This window comes from Hylobates moloch, unplaced genomic scaffold, assembly GCF_009828535.3.
Source record: "Hylobates moloch isolate HMO894 unplaced genomic scaffold, HMol_V3 SCAFFOLD_12, whole genome shotgun sequence".
Classification (NCBI taxonomy): Eukaryota; Metazoa; Chordata; class Mammalia; order Primates; family Hylobatidae; genus Hylobates; species Hylobates moloch.
In genome coordinates, this window is record NW_026652287.1 from 62,962,385 (window position 1) to 62,972,814 (window position 10,430).

At 52.6% G+C, this 10,430-nt stretch overlaps 1 protein-coding gene across 1 annotated transcript; it reads right to left on the reverse strand.

The window, feature by feature from the left end:
- Positions 1–6,877: 6,877 nt before the first annotated feature.
- On the reverse strand, positions 6,878–7,946 carry SCGB2B2 (secretoglobin family 2B member 2). Its single transcript, XM_032170429.1, has 3 exons — positions 7,889–7,946; positions 7,557–7,744; positions 6,878–6,981 (listed from the first exon to the last, which is right to left on the reverse strand). Exons 1-3 carry the CDS (start codon positions 7,944–7,946, stop codon positions 6,937–6,939), a joined length of 291 nt encoding a protein of 96 aa, XP_032026320.1. The 3' UTR covers positions 6,878–6,936.
- Between the last annotated feature and the right edge of the window lie 2,484 nt (positions 7,947–10,430).

Below are 10,430 nucleotides of genomic sequence, written 5' to 3' on the forward strand. Positions count from 1 at the left end.
TGGATAATATCTTGCAGAGTGTTTTCCAACTTGGTTCCATTCTCCCCGTCATTTTCAGGTACACCAATCAGACGTAGGTTTGGTCTTTTCACATAGTCCCAAATTTCTTGGAGGCTTTATTCATTTCTTTTTATTCTTTTTTCTCTAAACTTCCCTTCTCGCTTCATTTCATTCATTTCATCTTCCATCAGCGATACCCTTTCTTCCAGTTGATCGCATCGGCTCCTGAGGCTTCTGCATTCTTTGCGTAGTTCTCGAAACTTGGCTTTCAGCTCCATCAGCTCCTTTAAGCCCTTCTCTCCATTGGTTATTCTAGTTATCCATTCTTCTAATTTTTTTGCAAAATTTTTAACTTCTTTGCTGTTGTTTTGAATTTCCTCCCGTAGCTCAGAGTAGTTTGATCATCTGAATCCTTCTTCTCTCAACTCGTCAAAGTCATCCTCCATCCAGCTTTATTCCATTGCTGGTTGGGAACTGCGTTCCTTTGGAGGAGGAGAGGTGCTCTGCCTTTTAGAGTGTCCAGTTTTTCTGCTCTGTTTTTTCCCCATCTTTGTGGTTTTATCTACTTTTGGTCTTTGATGATGTGATGTACAGATGGGTTTTTGGTGTGGATGTCCTTTCTGTTTGTTAGTTTTCCTTCTACCAGACAGGACCTTCAGCTGCAGGTCTGTTGGAGTTTACTAGAGGTCCACTCCAGACCCTGTTTGGCTGGGTGTCAGCAGCAGTGGCTGCAGAACAGTAGATTTTCGTGAGACCACAAATTCAGCTGTCTGATAGTTCCTCTGGAAGTTTTGTCTCAGAGGAGTACCCGCCCGAGTGAGGTGTCAGTCTGTCCCTACTTGGGGAGTGCCTCCTAGTTAGGCTGCTCAGGGGTGAGGGACCCACTTTAGGAGGCAGTCTGTCCGTTCTCAGATCTCCAGCTGCGTGCTGGGAGAACCACTACTCTCTTCAAAGCTATCAGTCAGACAGGGACATTTAAGTCTGTGGAGGTTCCTGCTGAGTTTTTGTTTGTCTGTGCCCTGCCCCCAGAGGTGGAGCCTACAGAGGCAGGCAGGCCTCCTTGAGCTGTGGTGGGCTCCACCCAGTTCGAGCTTCCTGCCTGCTTTGTTTACCTAAGCAAGCCTGGGCAATGGCGGGCGCCCCTCCCCCAGCCTCGCTGCTGTCTTGCAGCTTGATCTCAGACTGCTGTGCTAGCAATCAGCGAGACTCCGTGGGCATAGGACCCTCCGAGCCAGGTGCGGGACACAATCTCCTAGCGTGCCGTTTTCCAGGCCCGTTGGAAAAGCGCAGTATTAGGGTGGGACTGACCCAATATTCCAGGTGCCGTCTGTTACCCCTTTCTTTGACTAGGAAAGGGGACTCCGTGACCCCTTGCGCTTCCGAGTGAGGCAATGCCTCGCCCTGCCGAGGCTCGCGCACAGTGCGCTTCACCAACTGTCCTGCACCTACTGTTTGGCACTCCCTAGTGAGATGAAAGCGGTACGTCAAACAGAAATGCAGAAATCACCCGTCTTCTGTGTCGCTCAGGCTGGGAGCTGTAGACCAGAGCTGTTCCTATTCGGCCATCTTGGCTCCACCCCTGATTTCTTTTCAGTTCAATCTTGGTAGGTTGTATTTTTCCAGGAATTTATACATTTCTGCTAGGTTTTCAAATTGGTGGTTGTGTTGTTGTTCATGACAGCCTCTAATGAGAGAAAATCTAATCATGAAAATTTGCCCCTAGCTGAGGCCCACTTCCTCAGTGATGTGGCTGTCACCCAGGCCACAGGTCCGCATACCAATGAGTCAGGCTGGGCCAGGTGGATGGGAGCCTTGGCTGAATGGCACCAGGAAATGCTTCTTATTGCTATTGACTCGGCTGGAAGATCCCTAACCTGCATAAGTTTTTGGAATTAAAACAGACAGGTAAATGTCAGGCCTGGTGAGTTTCCAGACCTCTGGCATGCTCAGCCCCACGGCTTGCCACCCCACAGGGGTTGGATGCTCCATCTCCTGCTCCAGTCCCTCTCTCACTAGACTTTCTGCTGATGTCCTGTGCACTCAACCAACATGACCCAGTGTCTAGTGAAGTCATGCAGAGCCCATGCAGGAGACACACAGGGCACTGGTGACCTGGTCACACCCCTCAGGGCACATATGGGGTGACCGATGGATGGAGAAGAAGGAAATGGGGGTGTTAAGAGTTCACTCTTGACTTGGAGAAGGAGAACTTGGAGAGGGAGACTTGGAGAAGGTCAGGTATTGGAACCACCCTGGCAGAGGTCAGAGACCAAAAGAAACCTGAGAGATGGGGCCCACCAAAGTGCAAAGCTGGGGAGTATAGAGGGAGGGTGGAGGATCGGGTCTCAAGGTCAGCAGGCTGGGTCCTGCCTATTGTGTGTTCTGGCACTGGGTATGGACTCTGTGCTGAGAGATATGGGCAGGTGTCTGGGGTGTGTGGTGACGTGATGAGACCTGGACTCTAAGAGGTCACCTCTGCATTCTGGGAAATGACTTAGGGGTTGGAGGGAGGCTATGGGAAGGTCAACACTTAGACATACTGCCCACCTAAGACTGGAGTGACCCTGTGAGGTGGCTCTGAAGGGTGTGGGAGGCTGATCTCAGGCAGGAGAGGTAAATGGGACTGAGCTAAAGAGAGGTGTGGGGAGCACTGGTCAGGGCAGAGAGGATGGCTCAGCGGCCTGTCTTCTACCAGGGAATGGCTCAGAGCCAGGGCAGGAGGCCAGCTCTGAGTTGGTGGGAGCCTGGCAGAGGTTTTGCTCAGGAGTCCTGGGAGGCCCCTGGACCTGAGTGACAGGTCTAAGGGGTCTCAGTTGCACTTAAGGCATTAAAATGTCCCTGTGCCTTTTGTATCCTATTAGTAGGTCAAGGAACCCAGCAGCAAGGTGGACTCAGGCTGTGGCCTCCAGGAGCTCTGGTTGTCATGGGCGAGGTGAGATGAGCAGAGTTGGAGGCTGTAGGGAGGAGAGGAGGGGGAGCTGGCAGGATGGGCCAGGGTTCCCCACACAGGCTCTGTGGAGAAGGGCTTGTCATCATGGCGGCCCTTTGTGGTGCAGCCTGGGGGGTGAGACCTACAGTCATGGACCAGATCCCAGGGCAGTGTGGATGATGGAGGAGGAGGGTGAGTTCAAGGCATGTGTGGGGACAGAAGATGTGGGCCTCCAATGACCTGCACAGGGCCTGCATTTTGTCCTGAGGAAGGAGGATCAGGAGCCCCCGAGGGCTTTTCCTGGAGCTGCGGGTGCTGCCACGGAGTGCAGGGAAGGTCACTCTGGCAGCTGTGGGGAGGGCCTGGAGCCCAGGGAGTTGGTCCTGGAGGAAGGAGGCAACTGTCATAATCCAGGTCACAGTCAACAAGGACATAAAACCACCTGCTCATTGTTTACTCATTTCTTCATCACAAGTTCTCTGAGTATGTCCTTGGATCCAAGCCCTGGGAAACCAGGAATGTGGGTATGACCCCATTTCAACTTTGAGAGTGGCTTTGAAGCCTATGGTCCCTAGACCACACCTGAGGATGTTACCTGGCCCACTTCTCTCACATTACACAGGAGAGGACTGAAGTCAGGAGGGGTAGGGTTTCCACCTCCAAGGTCCTGCACAGCCCAAGGACACAGGGCCTGGAGGAGGTCCCAGGTATCCTCATGTCCTGACCTGACCTCTCTCAAATGGAAAATAGAATCTCAGCTATGATTCTATTTTCCATCCATCCATGCACTCATCCATCCATCCATCCATCCATCCATCCATCCATCCATTCATCCATCCATCCATTCATCTGTCCATCCATTCATCCATCCATCCATCCATCATCTATCCATAGATGAATCTATCCACCTATCCATCCAACAGTCCATCTGTCCAGCTATCCATCTATCCTTCCATTCTTTCAGTGGTTTCAGAGACAGCACATCCTACAGTTGGGCAGCAAGACTCTTGTTGAAGAGGATGTGGATGAGGCATTTCTGTGGGTGCCAGAGGAGCTCCATATAGTACTAGGTTAATATTACTAAGTTATGGCTGAAATTCAATATTCTATAAAACATACAAGTAGGGAATATAATTCCTTATACCAACAACTACAGAGATCATCACATATCATTAAGAATAACATAGTTGTAAGCATTTTATTAAAGTAAACTCTCACAGGACATTGTCATTTTAAGAAATTACTCAATTTCAGGACAACTGACAGATCATGGGTAGACTCATCTTCAGTGACAATTATTTTCTAACATTTTCCTTATTCTTTCAAACACATGTGAAATGCTTTTGCATCTCAAAGTATTTATATCAATAACATGTTTGTCTGAAATTTCTCGGGACATTTCTAATTCTTTTCATTTACTTCTAGTTGAAACTCTCCATCTTTGATTGCTAAAAGCTGAGTTTTAATTGAGACTGAATAAGTAGCATGATCTTTATTATTTTCTTTAGCTCCACAGATTTAAATTCCATTGAAATGCTGAAATTTACATGTTTTTGTCTCCAGGCCCAACTCTTCTATGAGCTCCAAACTCGAGCATCTCACACCCCCTGTGTCCCATCCTCCTGGATAGCCAGTGGATGTCTTGGATGTGGGAAACTTATCCAGGCCAGCATGGGACTCCGGATCTTTGCCCTAAACCTGCTTCTCCCCAGACTTCACCTTCTCAGCAGTGGCATCGCATCCAGCCAGCTGCTCCAGCCCAAATGTGATGAGATCATTTTGATTCCCCTTCTCTCCACATCCTCTCCCCATATTCAATTCAACAGCAGGTGCTGTTGGTGCTGCCTCAGCCTCTGTCTCCCTCGTGTCTCTCCAGGGCTGCGCTGTGACAAGGCCACGGTGTCTACCTGGACGGCCATAGGGACTCCTGGTTGGTCTTCCTGCCTCTACTGCCACCCCCGTTACTCTATTCCAACAGGGAAAGTGTGACCTTGTAAGTCCTGCTCATGCCCTCCCAGGATTTTTCACTGCACATGGAAAGGATCCACCTTTCTGCAAGGTCCTGCGTGAGCTGGCACTTGCCTCATTCCCCTTCCCCGCTGCCCCTTTTTCCAGGTGCACTGGCCATTTCTCCAACACACCAAATCCTTTCTCATTATGCCGCATTCCCTGCCCCAGACCTTCACCTGGTGGCTGCCTCAGGTTCTTCAGGATTCAGGGGAGATGTTTTCTCTTCAGGTGCCTTCTGGGACCACCTGACCTATGTGGCACCCCAAGCCAGTCCCGCCTGATCACATTTCCCTGTTGGGTGGTCCTTGTGGTTCTCATCACTATTACAATTTTCTTGAGCTTTGCAAGCCCCTCTTCACCTTGGATATGAACTTCAGGGAGGCAGGGCCCTCACCTGCCTTGTTCTCCATGGGGTGTCCGGCTCTGGGAAAGGGCCTGATGTGTGGGAGGGGACACTTCTTCCCTGGCTGAGTGGATGGGTGATGACTGGGATGGAAAGTGCATTAAATGAGGCCAATTCTGGGGACAGAGGGGAAACGATGTGTCCTGAGATGGGGGACTGAAACGTGTGACCTGGGAGGAGATGACGGCTGAGCGATGACAAGGAGAATGGGTGGAAGGGAGAAAGGGCATTTTGGGCAGTGGGAGTGAGGGAGGAGGAGAATGTTGAAAGGAAATCGGGAGTGCAAAGATGGGGTGGTCAGCAGTGGAGCCTTGTCCTGGCCAGCCGTGTGTGCCCTGCTGAGGGGTGGATCTGCACTTGTAGGGAAATGAGCCCTCAAAGATCCAGGGAGAAAGAAGATCCAGGCTGGTTTTCCCATGGAAGGAGAGTGAGGCTGGAGGCAGGGAGACTCAGAAGGATGGAGGTCTCGGTGACCTGAGCAGGAGAGAGGGACAGGGTTTGGAGGGTGTCATCTGAGAGACACCTGGGTGGGAGGGAGAGGGAGGAGTCTAGGGCGGTGTGAGCTGATAGGGATAGGTGACCACTGCCTGGGAGGTCCAAGGAGCCTGCGGAAATGGCCTGAGGTTTGGGGAGGGACTTCCCCCAGAAGGAGTTGATGGAGCCTCGTCAGTATATTGAAGGCCACTGAGACCTCCATCGAGGATGAAATCAACTGAGGGGTGAGGTGGGAGAGACGGGCCATGTCTGAGGGTGGCACTCGTTCCCTGTGACCTCAATGTCAATGTCCCCTGTCATGGTGACATGACCAAACAGACTCATGGCCTCAGGCAGATTGCCTGGTCCCACCAGCCCCAGGAGCAGAGCTGAGCTGCAGGTATTTATGGGGACTCTGAGGCCTGTGACTTAGCCAGGAGGGTGGGATTTCCCAGCCTTCAGCGTCCTGAGTCCTGGGGAGCCCTGGAGATTCTGCATTGAGGGGTTGTGGGGTAGAGGTAGGGGGAGAAAAGAGGACAGCTTGGATAGGTGGAGATGGAGAAGTGTGTTAAGGTTGATTTCCTGGGTTCAGAAAACAGGTGTATCGACTGGGCATGGTGGCTTATGCCTGTAATCCTAGCACTTTGGAGGTTGAGGTAGGTGGAACATTTGAGGTCAGGAGTTTGAGACCAGCCTGGCCAACAGGGCAAAACCCTGTCTCTACTAAAAATACAAAAATTAGCCAGGCGTGATGGTGTGTGGCTGTATTCTGCTACTCAGGAGGCAGAGGCAGGGGAATCACTTGAACCCAGAAGGTGGAGGCTGCAGTGAGCCAAGATTGCACCAATGCACTGCAGCCATCCTCCTCCCCGCCAAAAAGAAAACAGGCATGTTTATGCTACACCTGGTGAGTTTTTCCTCAGTGGCGTATTTTCACACTTGGACCCTGGTCACACTCTGCACATGCGGTCACAGCCAACCCCACACAGATGCCAGAACACAGAGCTGAGCTGCAGGTGTTTGTTGGGGTCTCTGTAGTGATGAACAGAGCCAGGCCAGGAATGTGGGGAGCCGCAAGGAAGGCAGGAGGGCCAATATCTGATCTGCAGGGGTCCTCAGATCAGAAGGATGCATCTGTGCAATCGTTGCTCTCAAGGATCTTCTTCTGTTGGAAAAAGAAGAAAGAGAGGAGCCGGTGGTCTCTGTGAAAGGCTCCCCAGATTCATCATTATTGCCCGGTCCCAGAGCCCAGAGGAGCTCCTGAAGTGTGTCTGCTTCTTGGGGATCCCAGGCTCTGGACAAAGATGGTGGATGTGGGTTGTGACTCCTGCTTGAGTGTGACTCTGCATGTGTTGGTGTAACACGTGTATGCATGTGTGTGGGCAGGCATGGGGTGTGTGTGTTGCTGTTAACAGCATCCTGTGCGAGTGTGTGTTGCTGTGTGCTCACCATCAGTGCATTGGTGCGGTGATTGTGGTTCCCTGCATGCCCAGGCCTCTCCCGGGCACCAGGGGCAGAGGTTCTCCCCTTGCAGAGTTGCAGCATCTGGGCCAAGGACTTGGAGATGTGAGGCAGGAGGGCCCTGTTGGGGCAGGTGGGGGACTTCATCTGATTTTGGGCATCCTGGGATGTGGCTTCATGCTTAAAATGTGGAAGGCAGGATGGAAGGCAAGTGCAGGGAAGCGCAAGCCTGGGACATGTGGCCATGTAGTGTGTGCAGGTACCCCCGGGCACACTCACAATAACAGCGAAATTAGCGAGTCTTTCTATCACGGAGACATTGGCAAAGCATTGCTGGACCTTGAGGAAGGACTCCTCTGTCAGGGGACTGGGGTTATAACGAGCAAGCTCCTCCTTCAGGAGGTCTTGGGACACATCAAGCACAACATTCGCAAGCAGTTTATCGATATCCAGGCAGGCATCCCCCATGGTGGATGAGGTGAGATAAGAAAGCAGAGGAGGTCAGAATTCAGCGAAACCTTCCATGGCCAGTGAGATCTTGAGATGGTGATGAGAGTGAAGGAGCAGGGCCACCCGCTTCCTCCCAGCCCTGCTCGCCTCTTTCTTACCCAGCTGGACGCTGCAGATCAGAGCCAGCAGAAGAGCACAGGTGGTGGATGTCACCCTCATGACAGCAGAGTCTGGTCCCAGCAGGCACAGGCAGGGAATTTGGCGATGGGTGAGCTTTATGTATATCTGAACAAGGGACACGCCTCTTCGTGTGTGTGTGTGTGTGTGTGTGAGAGAGAATGTGGTCAGGGCAGGTCTGCAGAGAGACCCTTGGCCCTGGGCCATGCTGTTGGGGTGGCAGTGTATCAGGAACTGGGCTCAGCATGCGGTGGGAGGGGTTGGGTGTTGTGACATTCTCTGTCCTCCCTGGAGCTCCCTGGGATTGGGAGCAGGCTGAATACTGGTGTGAGCCTGCAGGTCCGAGTGTGCATGCACATGTGACCCTGTGTCTTGGCAAACATGTGTCTGCACTTGGCACGCCCTAGCACAGAATCTGTCACCGAGTGCTGGCTCAATAAACATTTGCTAAGTGAGTGTGTTTGTCTGAATGGATAGCACATTAGGTGCAGCTTTTGAGAAATTAGTAAACTGTAATTTAGATTCAAGGAACATTATCTGGAGTAAAACACAGAACCTAAAGGACATGAGATGTAGCAAGTGTGTTAGGGACACATATGACACAGTGAAGGGACTCTACATGTTGGGGACCAGCCTCAACACCACCCGTAGGGTACTCGAAGTCCGGTGGCAGCAAAGGATTGAGAAAAGACAAGTTGAGTGAAAGGTGGGGAGCCAGGGGGCCAGTGCAAAATGTGGACGCTGCAAAAGGCGCCGAACTCTGGTCTCCACACTATTTATTGAGTACAATCACTTAGATCTAAGAAGCAGATGTTCAGGGTGAAACAGTGAAAGGGTGGCAGTGCGTCACAGGTATAATCTATAGCAATAGCGGTTTAAGTGAATCTCCTTTGTGCTCAAACAGCGTATCTTTAACTTATCGGAGAGTAGCTAGTGGGAGCGGGCTTAACTATGAGCCTGCACATCTGTCCACATTCCAGTGTTTTAAAGAAGTGTCTTTCTCCTTGAACACAGTGTTTACAGAGAGGACAGCGGGTCTTGCTCTGAGCATGGGAACATGATGGCAATTAGGAGGCTTTCCTCCTCAGAGGCCTTTTGTGGCTTTCCACAACTTATTCCCATATTTTTATGGCCAGTTTATACAGGCACCCCACAAGCCCTTTTCCCACAAGCCCTTTTCCCAACACCTACATATGAGGGAGCTGATGTCACTCATGTGATTTCTGTCTCCTGACAGGACCCTGAATTGTAAGGGTGGCCCCAGGGGCAGAATCAGCAGGTGGGGACAGCTGGGGGTGGGGAAGGCAGCAGGGATGCTGATGCTTGTATACTCGGGTGCCAGTGCCACTCCAATAGTGGTTTGTGCCCTACTGTGTCAAGGGTGGGTCTGTCTAGGAGCACCTGAGGGACACACCCAGTGCAGAGGACGCTCACTGAGCTGCTGAGAGCCATGTAAAAATGCGGGGCAGTTCCTAGATTAGGCTGTGCCACCCACACTGAGTGGGCTCATCTCGGCCAGGCACGAGCCGTCACTCTGTGCACGTAGAGAACCTCATAGCAGCGCCCCGCCTAGGACTTGGGCCTCTTAAAGGACCTACTCAGCATTGGGTAGGATTTAGAGTGGCCGTCACCTGTGGCAGAGCCCTGAACACCCCCACGTTCCAGTTGTAAAGTTGAGTGGATGAGTTGACAGTTGGACTGGCAGACACTGAAGCAGGGGCTATGGCTGAGCAGGGAGGATGGAGGCCACTGCCACGCCCTGGTGGGCCACCTGCTGTGTCGTCCCTGCCACCTGTGGTGCCCGCAGCCCGGGCTGCAACCTGCACGGTGCAGGCGTCCATGTGCGCTGAGACCCTCAGCCGGCTCTGTGGTCTGCCCCGTCGTGTGTGCGGCACAAGGCTTGGGTGCACGTGTGAGAATGGGATTGTGTGAGTGGAATGCGCTGGCGGGAGCTTGTGGGGTGTGTGTGTGGCACCTGAGGTTGGGGTGTTGACTGTGTGGGGTGGAGGGTCTGTGATTATGTGAATATGAGGTTGTGATTGTGGCTAGGACGGGCTGTGTGGCTGCCTCTGCCTCTGCATCTGCGTCTGTGTCTGAGAAAGAAAGGGAGAGATGGGGGAGGCCTGGTGTGGGGACCCAGCAGGGCAGGGACAGGGGATGTTTCCTCGCTTTACACCATTTGGGGACCCTCCCCAGGGGGAAAAGCCAGCTACACTGGAGAAGCACTGGCTGAGTGGGCTTCGTCCTGGGGACAGAGGCTGGGAGACTGAAACTGAAAGGTGTGGGCTCCAAGAGGGCGGCAGTGGGGCTGAACAGCAGAGTCAGGGAATAGAGGGCCTGGGAGCAGAGGGCCGCCCTCCCTCCATCTTCTGTCCTTCTCTGGACCCTAGAGTGCTGTGTCCCCTCCCAACCCCCATAGCTGCAGGTGGAGCCAGCTGGAGGGCTCTCTAGAGGGAGGGGGGTCCTCTGAGGGCAGAGAGGGCCAGGAGGCTCCCTGAGGACCTGAGGCCCCGCTGGGCCTCCCGG

Bases quoted from the DNA above. Each gene is read 5' to 3' on its own strand.
- SCGB2B2 (XM_032170429.1), bottom strand. From the start codon at position 7,946: ATGAGGGTGACATCCACCACCTGTGCTCTTCTGCTGGCTCTGATCTGC. The intron at 7,745-7,888 runs TGGGTAAGAAAG...CCTCATCCACCA, and splicing joins TCTGATCTGCAGCGTCCAGC to TGGGGGATGCCTGCCTGGAT. The intron at 6,982-7,556 runs GTGAGTGTGCCC...TTTTTCCAACAG, and splicing joins TCGCTAATTTCGCTGTTATT to AAGAAGATCCTTGAGAGCAA.